This window comes from Jaculus jaculus, chromosome 13 (genome assembly GCF_020740685.1).
Source record: "Jaculus jaculus isolate mJacJac1 chromosome 13, mJacJac1.mat.Y.cur, whole genome shotgun sequence".
Lineage (NCBI taxonomy): Eukaryota > Metazoa > Chordata > Mammalia > Rodentia > Dipodidae > Jaculus > Jaculus jaculus.
The window spans coordinates 46424490-46437805 of record NC_059114.1 but is presented as its reverse complement, the minus strand read 5'-3'; the positions used below and the strand labels follow the sequence as shown (position 1 = coordinate 46437805).

The 13316-nt window shown below is 46.8% G+C and overlaps 1 protein-coding gene across 2 annotated transcripts in view; it reads left to right on the top strand.

Annotated features, from left to right (window-relative positions):
* Nucleotides 1-13316, top strand: part of Psd2 (pleckstrin and Sec7 domain containing 2) — a 55835-nt gene that overhangs the window by 32314 nt on the left and 10205 nt on the right. The window contains exons 8-13 of one of the 2 annotated variants that reach the window (XM_045133183.1): nucleotides 7642-7731; nucleotides 9527-9570; nucleotides 10555-10736; nucleotides 10916-10986; nucleotides 11406-11563; nucleotides 11762-11906. In XM_045133183.1, coding sequence (XP_044989118.1) covers nucleotides 7642-7731; nucleotides 9527-9570; nucleotides 10555-10736; nucleotides 10916-10986; nucleotides 11406-11563; nucleotides 11762-11906 — 690 coding nt within the window. Of the gene's footprint in view, nucleotides 1-7641; nucleotides 7732-9526; nucleotides 9571-10554; nucleotides 10746-10915; nucleotides 10987-11405; nucleotides 11564-11761; nucleotides 11907-13316 lie in introns of both variants that reach the window. The other variant, XM_004652557.2, reaches the window with a different exon arrangement.

Below are 13316 nucleotides of genomic sequence, written 5' to 3'. Positions count from 1 at the left end.
AAGGTGGGATCCAAATCCCTTTTTTTTTTGGTTTTTGGTTTTTCTTCTTTTTTAACTTTTTTGTTCACTTTTATTTATTTATTTGAGAGTGACAGAGAGAGAGAGAGACAGAGAGGGAGAGAATGGGTGCACCAGGGTCTCCAACCACTGCAAATGAACTCCAGATGCATGCGCCCCCTTGTGCATCTGGCTAACGTGGGTCCTGGGAAACTGAGCCTTGAACTAGGGTCCTTAGGCTTCACAGGCAAGCACTTAACCGCTAAGCCATCTCTCCAGCCCGGTTTTTGGTTTTTCAAGGTAGGGTCTCACTCTAGCCCAGGCTGACTTGGAATTCACTGTGTAGTCTCAGGGTGGCCTCGAACTCATGGTGATCCTCCTACCTCTGCCTCCCAAGTGCTGGGATTAAAGGCATGTGCCACCATGCCCGGCCCCCATTTCTTTTTTTTAAACATTTTATTTTTATTTATTAGAGAGAGAAAGAGAGAGAGGTAGGTAGGTAGATAGATATATAGAGAGAGCGAGAGAGAATGGGCACACCAGGGCCTCTGGCCTTTGCAAATGAACTCTAGATGCATGTGTGTAGCAGACAGCTTTAGGTTTGCTGAGATGAACTTCCAGACCAGACACAGTTATGGAGGAAGGGATATTTGTTGAAGCTTGCAGATCCAAGAGAAGTTCCATAGTGGCAGAAGAAGCTGGCCTGCCTTCACAGGTCCAAACACAGAGAAAGAAAAGCCCCAAGCCAAAAGTCACCCCACACAGCACATTTCAGGAACTCAAGGTAGAACTAGGCACCTTGCATATCTTTAGATTGGAATTTCAAATCTACCACTACACTTTAGGGCTGGACACCTCCTCCAGCCAACTGGCTGGAAATCCAAAAAGTTTTAATAAACTCCTGAATCTACTGGGGAGCATTTATTCAAACTACACAATGTGCCACCCCATGCATCTGGCGTATGTGGGTACTGGGGAATCAAATCTGGGTCCTTAGGCTTTGCAGGCAACTGCCTTAAAGCCTAAGCCATCTCTCCAGCTCCTCAAATCCCATTTCTGACATGTTATGAAGTGCCTCAACACAAGAAAACCAAGGAGAGTGACAGGCTCACTGAGTCCAGGGCCAAGGGGAGATGAGGAGGGTCACTGTCATCTTGATGGAACTTAAAGCCATAGACTGGCCGGGCGTGGTGGCGCACGCCTTTAATCCCAGCACTTGGGAGGCAGAAGTAGGAGGATTGCCGTGAGTTTGAGGCCACCCTGAGACTCCATAGTGAATTCCAGGTCAGCCTGGGCTGGAGTAAGACCCTACCTTGAAAAACAAAAACAAAAACAAAAACAAAAACAAAAACAAAAACAAAAAAAAAAAAAGCCATAGACTGGCCACATTCCCCAGGGAGGCAAGCAGGCTGATGATGACCAAGACCTGGGCCCTGGCCTCAAAGGTAAGCTGAGGACCGAGAGATTGTGAGACAGCAGGAGATCAGAGGAAAACCAAGGGTTTTCTCAGTCCAGAGAAGAAGGGATGTCAAGCAAGCAGCACTCCACGATGGGGAAGCCACGCTGAAAAGAGCATCGTGATGATGCTGTGGGGTGTTAGGCTGAAGGAAGAGCAAAAAGGCATGTGCCCATGTTAGGGAAGAGGGCAAGGGTACTAGGGAGGTGGACTGGCATGGTGGAGGTCTTGATACTCACTTTTAAAACATTTTATTTATTTTATTTTATTTATTTGAGAGTGACAGAGAGAGAAAGAGGCGGGGGGGGGGAGGAGAGAATGGGCGCGCGAGGGCCTCCAACCACTGCAAACGAATGCCAGACATGTGCGCCCCCTTGTGCATCTGGCTAACGTGGGTCCTGGGGAATTGAGCCTCAAACCAGGGTCCTTAGGCTTCACAGGCAAGCTTAACCACTAAGCCATCTCTCCAGCCCTTGATGCTCATTTGATGGTGGCTGCAGATAGAAAAATTAAACCAGTTAGCATAACTATGTTCTCCTCTAAGCATCTTCATTCAGCTGGGTGAGTCCAGGCACAGTGTAGGAAACTCATCAGGTTTTTTGGGGGCTGTTTTTTTTCCCCCTAGGCAAATAAGACAAGTATAAGGGGCAAGAGAGTGTTTGCAGGGAAGAAGTTAATAGTTGGGACTGACATCTCAATGGGATAGAAAAGAAATTGGGGACTCTGGTTCTCAAGAGAGTGGAATGAGAGTTCCAGGGAGCAGAGCTGGTGGGATGGGAGCTGGGTCAGGAGTGTCTGCTTGTAATGGGGTGTTAGAGGAGGAAGCCCTGGGAGGGCAGGTTAGAGAGTGATTCTGGATGAACTGGCCTGGCTGGGTGCTGAGAATGGTGACTTTCAGCCAAAGCAAAGATGATGGCAACTTGGCCTAAAACTGGAGAGATGCGCAAGAGGCATCCTGGATGTGTGGCCTCTAGCATACACCAATGGGCTGGATGGTGGGGCGAAGTGCTAGTGGACAGCTAGAGTGGGTGGACTGGGGGACTCTCCAGGAGAGCTGATCTGAACCAGAATTAGTTGCTCTCCCAGAGTTTGGGAAGGGTGGCAGTGGAGTTGCTGCTGGGTGGGCAGTGTGGCAGAGGACCAGAGGGACAGATGCAAGGGGTGCCTGCTCTCTTGCAGGCTGTGAGGGGTCTGCCATTCTCAGACAGTGGTTTTGTTTTTTTGAGGTAGGGTCTCACTCTAACCCATGCTAACCTGGAATTCACTACATAGTCTCAGGGTGGCCTCGAACTCACAGTGATCTATCTACCTTTGCCTACTGAGTGCTGGGATTAAAGGTGTGTGCCACCACGCCTGGCTGCATATGCCACTTTGTATATCTGGCTTTACTTGGGTACTGGGGAATCAGACCTGGGTCATTAGGCTTTGCAAGAAAGTGGCTTAACCATTGAGCAATCTCTCCAGTCCTGTTTTGTTTTTTGTAAATGTATTTTTGTGTGGTTGTTTATTAATATTATCTTATTGATTGTACTTCTTTGCAATTTGTTGAGTCTTACTTTTTGGTCTAGAGACAAATCAATTTTGGTGAATGTTTCATGTGGATTTGGAAAGAAGCTTGTCCTATAGTGCTGGTTTTAATGTTCTCATGTACCAGTAAGCCAGTTCTTTTATATTGCAAAAATGTTCTATATCCTTACGGAATAATTTTATTGTGGTAAAATACAAATACTATAGTGTACTATTCACTATTTAACCTTTAAAAATGTACAGTTTAGGGCTTGGAAATGTAGCTCAGTGGCAGAATACTAGCCTAGCATGTACAAGCCCCTGAGTTCAACTCCCCAGATCCACAAACAACAACAACAAAACAATTTTGTATAATTTAGTGGCATTAAGTACATTCCCAAGAGTGTGAAGTCACCACAGTCTAGTTCTAGAACGTTTCATCACTCCCATGAGCTCGTGTCACAGCGGTCACTCCTCATGACCCTACCCAGCCCCTGGCAAGTGCTGACATGCTTTCTACCCATCTGCATGCATGTAACTACACATATTTCATAGAAGTGGAAGCTATGACATCCGTCTTGTTGCCTGGCTTACTTACCTGACGTGATATTTTTCAAGGTTCATTTGTGTTTTAGCATGTATAAGCACTTCATCCTTGTTAGTGGCTGAATAGTATCTCATTGCATGATTATGGCACATAGAGCATATGTGGGCATGAATATGAATACATAATTATTCAAATCTAAGTGCAGGTTTGGTTTTAAAGACCCAGTTCCGTTTTTTTTTTTTTTTTGAGGTAGGGTTTCACTCTAGCCCAAGTTGACCTGGAATTCACTATGTTATCTAAGGTGGCCTTGAACTCACAGCAATCCTCCTACTTCTTCCTCCCAAGTGCTGTGATTAAAGGCATGTGTCACCATGCCCGGCTTGAGTTATGTATTTTTACATTTAACTTTTGAGGAGCTGCTAGTATTTGACACACTGGATAAATATTTTATATTCCTAGTAGTTTTAGCTCTTGCACTTAGCTTTTTTTTTTTTTTTTTTTTGGTTTTTCGAGGTAGGGTCTCACTCTGGTCCAGGCTGACCAGGAATTAACTCTGTACTCTCAGGGTAGCCTTGAACTCATGGCGATCCTCCTACCTCTTCCTCCCGAGTGCTGGGATTAAAGGCGTGCACCACCACACCCGGCTCACTTAGCTTTTTTTTTGAGAGAGAGAATTGTTGAGCCAGGGCTTCAGCCACTGCAATTGAACTCCAGACTCTTGCGCCACCTAATGGTCATGTGCAACTTTGCATTTGCCTCACATTTGTGTGTCTAGATTACATGGGATCTGGAGACAGGCAAGCACTTTAACCACTAAGCCATATATCTCTCCAGCCCAGCAGCTAGGTTTTTAGTACGAAGGAAAGGTCCAGTGTTGTTAATTTGCATTTGAACATCTGGAGATTACTTTTTCTTTAGATAATGTTGGCAAACTTGTCAAAAACTAGTTGATGGAGGTGGAGAGATTTCTCAGTGGTTAAGGTGTTTGCCTGCAAATCCTAACAATCCAGGTTCGATTCCCCAATGCTTGTGTAAAGCCAGATGCACAAAGTGGAGTTGTTTGCAGTGCCTAGAAACCCTGGTGCATCAAATTTCTCTCTCTCTCTGCCTGTATCTCTCTGCTTGCAAACAAATAAATAATGAAATATTTTTTTAAAAACCCAGTTGATCAATAGGTATGGTGGCACATACCTGTAATTATAGTAATCAGGAGTCTGATCACAAATTTGAGGCCAGCTTGGGCCACTTAGTGAGACCCTGTCTTCAAAACAAAACAAGGGCAGGCTCCAGGCTGCTTGGACCCTTATTTTTTTTAAGTATTTCATTTTTATTTATTTATTTGAGAGAGGGAAAGAGGGGAGGAGAGAGAGAGAGAATGAGCACACCAGGGCTTCCAGCCACTGCAAACAAACTCCAGATGCATGTACCACCTTGTGCATCTGGCTTATGTGGGTCCTGGGGAATCAAACCAAGATCCTTTGGCTTTGCAAGCAAGTGTCTTAACCACTAAGCCATCTCTCCAGCCCTGCTTGGACCCTTTGAGCTTGCTGGGAAGCAGGTCCCTTACTCTACCTTCCTTATTGAAGTGCCCTTGTGTCCCCAGTTCCCAGATTCCCTGCTCCAGAGGGTGCATGCACAGAGTGAGTAGGCCAGATCTCCCTGTTCTCCACCCCTTCTGCCCAGTTCCCTGGTCCTGAAAGTGGCAAGACCAGAGGGGATAAACTACTCCCTGCACTTCATCCAAGCCATAGCTGAATCCACAGAGGAATTGAGGAGACAAGCAAGAATGCTGCTTCCATGCTGAACCTGATAACCAGCACAGGGTGTAGGAGACAGAGGCTGAGGATACTCAACACCTACCAAAGCAGAGATCCAAAGGCTCCTAAGAGCTCATCACTGAAGTAGACTTAAAATTCACCCACCACAGCTCAGGGAATTTTGTGGAAGAGGGAACGGGAAGATTGTAAGAGCCACAGGTTGAGACATCATGCCCAGAGGCATTTCTTCCCCCACAAAAATAACTGACTATTGCTCCCACAACCCATAAACCACAATCCCATAGAGAATAACTGAAACCCCACTAAGGAGCACCCCCAATGTGCAAAATGTAGCTCAAGGCTCACATAGGATTTTATTCTTTTTAAATATCTGGGAATGTGTAAAAAATTCTTGTTTGTCAGTCACATGTTAAGCCTCATATTGGCTGGGTATGGTGGCACATGCCTGTAACGCCCAAATTTGAGAGGTTTAGGTAGAAGGATCTTGAGTTTGAGGCCATTTTGGGCTACATGTCTAATGCCTGTCACAACCAACCAATCAACCAACTGACCAATAACCCCCTACATCATTGTTCTCCAAGTTATTTCTGTGGTAGATGAATGCCCCACATGGTGTTAGTAGTCTCTGCTAAGTGGTGTGAAGGTCAGTATTTGGGGACAAGCACATGGAAACCTCTCCTTTGAGCATCATAACATGCATAAGCATGTCCAAGACTCTGGATTGTGTTAATAAATTTGTTGTACTACAATATTCTTTTTTTATTTTTACGAGGGGGGGGGAAGAGAGAGAGGGAGAGAAAGAGAGAAAGAGTAGGAGAATGGGCATGCCAGGGCCTTTCAGTCACTGTGAAAAACTCCAGATGTGTGTGCCCCCTTGTGGTGCATGTGCAACATTGCATGCTTGCACCCTGTGCGTCTGACTATGTGGGACCTGGAGATTTGAACCTGAGTTCTTAGGTTTCACAGGCAAGTGCCTTGATTGCTAAACCATTTCTCCAGCCCTACAATATTCTTATTATGCAAGTAGATACATGTGTGCATGTGTGTGTAGGTGTGCATGAACAGTTATGCTATCATAAGAAGTACTTCTCTTGGTTGAGTTACTGTTTCTCCTGATTACCAGGTTGCAATTGGGTTTATGAATGGTTAAGAATGTGAGCACTTATGTGTGCAGACCAGAGGACACTCTCAGAGTCATCCTCAGGAAAGTCCTGCACCTTCTTTGGAACAGAGTCTCTCATTGGCCTGGAGCTCAACAGTCAGGCTAGCCTGGCTGGCCAGTGAGCCCCTGGAGTCCTCCTGTCTATACTTCCCTTGGCTAGAATTACAAGTGTGCACCTCTACTGCCAGCATTTTAACCTCATTAGTGAGGACAGAACTCCGGTCCTCATACTGTGGGCAAGCACTTTCCTAACTGTTATCTCCCTATCTCCTGTAATACTCTTTTTCAAGGGAATATGTATTCCCATCTCATGTGATGTCAGCTAAATTTGCAGATAAATCTAGGGAATATGCTGCCTTATAGCAAACTTAAACCCCACAAACCTCACAAACATGATGCACTACCCAGCACTTCCTCAAATGCAAGTGCTCTAAGAGGCTCTAAAAGCATGAATATCAGGTGGTGGTTTTGGAGGGCTTGAACCCATCTACTATTCAGTAGTTAGCAAAAGGCAGGACTTGGGGGTAAAGTATTTCCCAGCTCTTTGTGTCTCAAGGAATGAAGCCATCTGCTGAGGTTCTATCAGCATGGGACACCCATGTGTTGGTGGAAATTGACTTTTGATCTCATGAGATCGAACTCCCCCTTACTTCGCCTACATCTTGGAGGTGTTGCTGCCCCGCTTTGTGCAGATGAGAGGGCGAGGCGATTGTGACGGAATACACAGAGCTTCTGCTCAGGAGCCAAGAGGCCTGGGTTCAAGTCCTGGTGCTGAGTGACCCTGGGAGAGTTAACCATGGAGGAGCGGGTGAGAGCATGGGCTTTAATGTCAGACACACTGGGCCCTTTCACGTCCCTGCTATGCGATCATGGACACCTCACATCACCTTCCTGCACCTTGGGTTCCTTACCCTGTGGAGAGAAGGAGATAAGATAATGCATGTCAAATACAGTACCTGGAGCAGAGCAGGTATCTGGTAGATATCAGCTATTATAATGCTTCATCCAAATCTGACTCCTCCTTAACTTGGGTTTGAAGAGAACCTTTCGTAATGCTTGGGGATCAAATATGATCCTGAATATTTCCACGACTTCCCTTGATGCTGCCTCATCCTGTCTGGCTGGGCAGAGCAGGGCGCGGGGACCACACCAGCCTTCTTCCCTACTCTCAGGCAGAACCATTTCTCCATGACAGAACATTGGCAAGAAGATGTCCTGCCAGCAGTTCATTGCCAACTTAGACCAGCTGAATGATGGGCAAGACTTTGCCAAAGACCTGCTGAAGGTATGACTGCTAAGGGTTCCCATGGGCCCAGCTCTGGCCCACAGGGGTGGACACAAGTTTCTGCCCCATTAAATTCTGACATTCTAGACTTACACTATTGGGGTCAGGGACACCATGACTCTGAGACAGACTTAGAGACTGGTCAGCTTCACAGTTCATTGCTCTCTGTTCCCCAAGAAAGCTAGAGGGCTGGGATAAGTGCACTTTGTTCTTACTACTCCACTTACCATCATTGCTGTCACAGTAATAACCTTCACTATTACCAGCTGTCACCTCTTCCTTCTCCATCATTTGCTTCACCACCACTGCCATCACCATAATCACCCCCACAGGGAAAAGCTACTCATTTCTCCAACACCTTGAGGAACTGAAGGGATTAGCTTTCTTTTTGTTTGTTTGGTTTTTCAAGGCAGGGTCTCAGTCTAGCCCAGGCTGACCTGGAATTCACTATGGAGTCTCATAGTGCCCTCGAACTCACGGTGATCCTCCTACCTCTGCCTCCCGAGTGCCAGGATTAAAGGCGTGTGCCACCACGCCCAGCGGGATTAGCTTTCTTTGGAGGCTGAAGCCCAGCGTGGGGCTCTGGCCTTCCTATCCTGGTCAGTTCTCCACCTTGAAGGAGGGTTTATTTGGGGTTGGAGTAGATGGTGAATTTATTTTTAGTGTCATTTTTTGGCAACCCAGTGGTATGAGGAGGGGAATTAATAATGAATGTTGAGTTAAATATGTAAAATGATAATGTATCAATTACAAATAAAACTATAAAATAGGATATTGTCTCTATCCTTCTTACCATAAATATCTACTTCATCATCAAAAATATTTGTAGCTGGGAGTGGTAGTACACGCCTTTAATCCCAGCATTCAGGAGGCAGAGGTAGGAGGATCACCATGAGTTCGAGGCCACCCTGAGACTCCATAGTGAACTCTAGGTCAGCCTGGGATAGTGAGACCCTACCTTGAAGAACCAAAAAAAAAATTTTGTTTAGAACATCACCCATCTATTCACTTTTCATCTAATCATCATACTTCACCCATTTCTTCATCTACCTACTCATTTCCTCATACATGCATGCATGTACACATTCACTCATCCACCTAATCACTTACTTACTCTTTAAAAATAGTTTTATTTATTTATTTATGAGTGAGAGAATGGGAGCGCCAGGGCCTCCAGCTACTGCAAATGAACTCCAGACATGTGTACCCCCTTGTGCATCTGACTAACATGGGTCCTGGGGAATTGAACCTGGGTCCTTTGGCTTTGCAGGCAAGCTCCTTAGCTGCTAAGCCATCCCTCCAGCCTCACTTACTTACTCTTATTCCACCCATCCCTAGGACCCAGACACTCGTTCATATACCAACCACTTATACATTCACTCATCTCAATTCCATCCAGTCCTCCATCCATCCATATGCTCTCCCATGCGTCCATCTATCCTTTTAAACATTGACAGTATGTGAAGTTCTAGATTATACACTGGAGGTGCAATGGTCAACAAGGTAGACAACTCCTGACTTTGTGAAACTCATAGTCCCCTCATAGTCCCCTGGAAAGGCAGACAAGAAATGATTGCATAACTAAATATCCATCCATCCATCCATCCATCCATCCACCCAATCATCCATCCATCCATCCGTCTATCTACTCATTCAGATGGCCAACAAACAACTGTGAGTCCAGGCTCCCATTGTATTCCATTAGCTGAAAAGGTATTCTCTCACTGCAGCAAGTTACCGGTCCATGGAGATTTCCTTGAATCTTCACCTGAGCTCTTCTCTTTCCCTCTCTCAGACCCTGTACAACTCCATCAAGAATGAAAAGCTGGAATGGGCCATGTGAGTGGTGCCCATGGGTGCGGGGTGTGGGAGACAGTTACTGGGGGAGGGGAGTCTGGGGGGGCATAGGCTGAGCATGCCGACCACTCTCCATGGTGCTGAATCTCCTAACTCAGGGCCCTAGCCACCCTGCCTAGCTAGCCAACACCCATTACTGAATATCTCTTTAGGTTCATTTTTCTGACTTGATTACAAGTGGACAATGCTTAATACATTGCTATGGAGTAGATTGAAATGTTAACTTAGTTATATTGTGTCTACAACTGGTTTTTCTATACTGAGGATATTACCACCTCTCCAACAATGACAGCTTTTTGCCCTTTGAGAGATAGGGAGGAGGAGGCACAGGTCTCTTACAGTTCTGGCAATATGAGTATGTTTTGGTGATGACTACTTTTGGCTATAGGGATAGATGACTCTTCCTCTTTGGGAAGACCCGAAGGTGCGTAGCCATTTGCATAGAAGGATGGAGACCTTGCTGGTTGATGAGGCTGAGAGCTTGTGGGTGGGGAAGGAGTCCCCTTTGTTGAGCCTCTAGAGCAGCCTGTGTCTTTGGGTCTGTGTAGGGTCCCAGGCTTAGGGACTCCAGCCTCACTTGAAAGAGCTAGCAGTCTTCTGTTGGTGGGCCTGGAACTCAGGGGCTTGCCCACTGTCTTGCCACTGCCAGTATGTTGGCATGGGTTTGTGCAGTTTCAGTCTGCTGGGAGTTAATGCTTCCCAAACTGGTGAGAGAATGGAGCCATGGAGATTGGGGAGACTCTAATTTTGTAATCGAGGGTGAGGATCAGCTTAGAGGAACCCAAATCCAAGGTCAGACATCAAAGTTCAGAGCTGAAGACTGAGGGTAGGGCTGAGAGATCTGGATTCATGTCTGGAACATCCTGCCTCTGAGCCTAGATCCCGGGGTGACATCTGGTGGGAGAGGCTGTGGTAATGTGGGGCTAAGACCTCTCGAGGTAGTTTTCAGGCCTGATACCTTCCTAGTGACGAGGAGGAGCTGAGGAAATCCCTGTCTGAGCTGGTGGATGACAAGTTTGGGACAGGAACAAAGAAGGTGACACGGATTCTGGATGGTGGCAACCCCTTCCTGGATGTCCCACAGGCTCTCAGTGCTACCACCTACAAGCATGGCGTGCTGACTCGGAAGACTCATGCTGACATGGATGGCAAGAGGAGTGGGTGTCAGGCTGGTGAAGGGGCTCGGGAGGGATGATGGCACAGGAGGGCCCCACCCTTGCCCATGTCTTTGGGGACACACACACACAAGTGGACATGCAGGGGGAGGCAAGGTAGGAGATACTGGAGTGGGAGGTGATGGCCACACTACCTGTGCCCCCATCCTCAGCACCCCGTGGGAGGCGCGGCTGGAAGAAATTCTACGCGGTGCTCAAGGGGACCATCCTGTACCTGCAGAAGGTGAGAGAGAAAGAGAGAGAGAGAAAGAGAGAGAGAGGGAGAGAGGCTGATCCACAGTCCTTTCCTAGGGATGACCAGCTTAGACCTCTCCAGCCCCGTTGCCTTGCAGTGCCCAGGGGTTCCTGGGCAGGCTTGGGGCCTATAGAGGCGTTGGGTCCTTCCCCTGTCAAGAGTGTAACTCCTACTCACTCGGGGCTTTGAAGGTTTAGGTGTGGGAGCTATGAAATGCCCAGTGGCTCAGTGGATACCTAGTATCAGGTCTCTGGGTAAGACTAGGGTGTGGGAGGAGGGTGCTCAGAATGATCTTGTGACTCTTATTGGGGTGCAGGGAGCTAGAGGAGCAGAGAGGAGAGTGAGAAGTAGGAAGGTGACAGTGGAGTGTGTTAGTGCCCAGTGGTGACAGAGCATCCCTTGCTCAGGATGAATACAGGCCAGACAAGGCTCTATCAGAGGGTGACTTGAAGAACGCCATTCGTGTCCATCATGCTCTGGCCACCAGGGCTTCTGACTATAGTAAGAAGTCCAACGTGCTCAAGCTGAAGACGGCTGATTGGAGAGTCTTCCTCTTCCAGGCCCCGTAAGTGCGAGCTGAAGCCTCATGTTCCCCGGGGCTCAGGGCCCACACCGTTGGCTCTGCATGGCCTGCCTGATGGTGTCTCAGGGTAGACACCTCAGCTTCTTGTACACACCAGTCATAGCCTGAGTGGGTCCCATCAGTGTCATCTAGAAGCTGGGTTGTGAGAAGCAGAGGCCTTTTTCTATGTTCTGTCTCCAGGAGCAAGGAAGAGATGATGTCCTGGATCTTGAGGATCAACCTGGTGGCTGCCATCTTCTCTGCCCCAGCCTTCCCAGCAGCCGTCAGCTCCATGAAGAAGTTCTGCCGGCCCCTGCTGCCCTCCTGCACCACTCGCCTCTGCCAGGTTTAAGCCAGAGATCAGGCCAGACCCCCCGCGCCTCAGCCCCACCCCTGCTCCTTCTCTAGGGTGCCTGGTCTTGGGCTGAGGGATACCAGAGAGGGGCAGATATTCTCTCCCATTCACTGTGCTCACCTCCGCTTCCAGATGGAAAGATGGAGGCTCCACACAGTACTCTAGACTGAGGCTCAGTGGTGCTGTGGTGGGTGGCATGGGCCAATTTCTCTGCCAATGGTGGAGCATCTTATGAGTGTGATTGTGGGTCTCTGGCATGTATACAAGAAGTTGTGCATGTCATGGGGGTAGGGACAGGTGAGACTTGGCTGACCCTTCACCCAGTACTCATTAACCCATATTAATTGTAGAAATTAATGAGAATCACTATGGTATTTCCATATATGCATATGTAATGCTTATTCTACCTCCTTCCCCAATTCTCTAACACTCTTGTTTTAAAAAAATATTTTATTTTTATTTATTTGTTAGAGAGATAGGGGAGAGAGAGAGAGAAAGAGAGCGAAAGAGAGAATGGGCATGCCAGGGCCTCTAGCCATTAAAAATGAACTCCAGATGCATGCACCACCATGTACATTTGGCTTACATGGGATCTGGAGAATCGAACCTGGGTCCTTAGGCTTTGCAGGCAAATGCCTTAACTACTGAGCCAGCTCTCCAGCCCCTCTCACAGTCTTTGACAATCATGGTGACATCGCTATATGTAACCCCAGATGTTAGGATGCTGAACAGGAGAATTACCACAAGTTTAAGGCCAACCTGAGTTATATAGAAAGACCTTGCCTCAAAAAAAAAAAAAGGAAAGAAAGAAAGAAAAAAGAAAACAAACAAACCAGCCAACTAACCAAATGAAAATTTGACCAAAACAAATCAGCCAATGAAAAACTCCACAGTCAACCAAATGAAATTGAAGCTGAATCCTCTTCCATTTAAATATTTTTTCCCTATATGAAATAGAACATGCCATATTTGTCCTTCTTAGTCTGGATTATTTACTTAACAGGATGATCTCCACTTCCATCTATTTTTTTTAATAAATGACACAATTTTATTCTTCCTGGCTGAATAAAAGTCCATGTGAGCATGTACATTTCTTTATCTATTCATCCCTTGCTATCAATATTTAGGTAACTTGGCTATTGTGAGTAACGCTACAGGGAACATGAATGTGTAGGTATCTTGGTGCTCTACCAGATTACATGATGTATCTATTTTTAGTTTTCTTTAAAGGGGGGGGGGAGAGGGAGAGAGGGAGAGAATGAATTGGTGTGTTAGGGCCTCAGTCACTGAAATCAAATGTCAGACACTTGCGCCACCTAGTGGGCATGTGCAACCTTGAGCTTGCCTCACCTTTGTGTGTCGGGATTACATGGGATCTGGAGAGTTGAACATGGGTCCTTA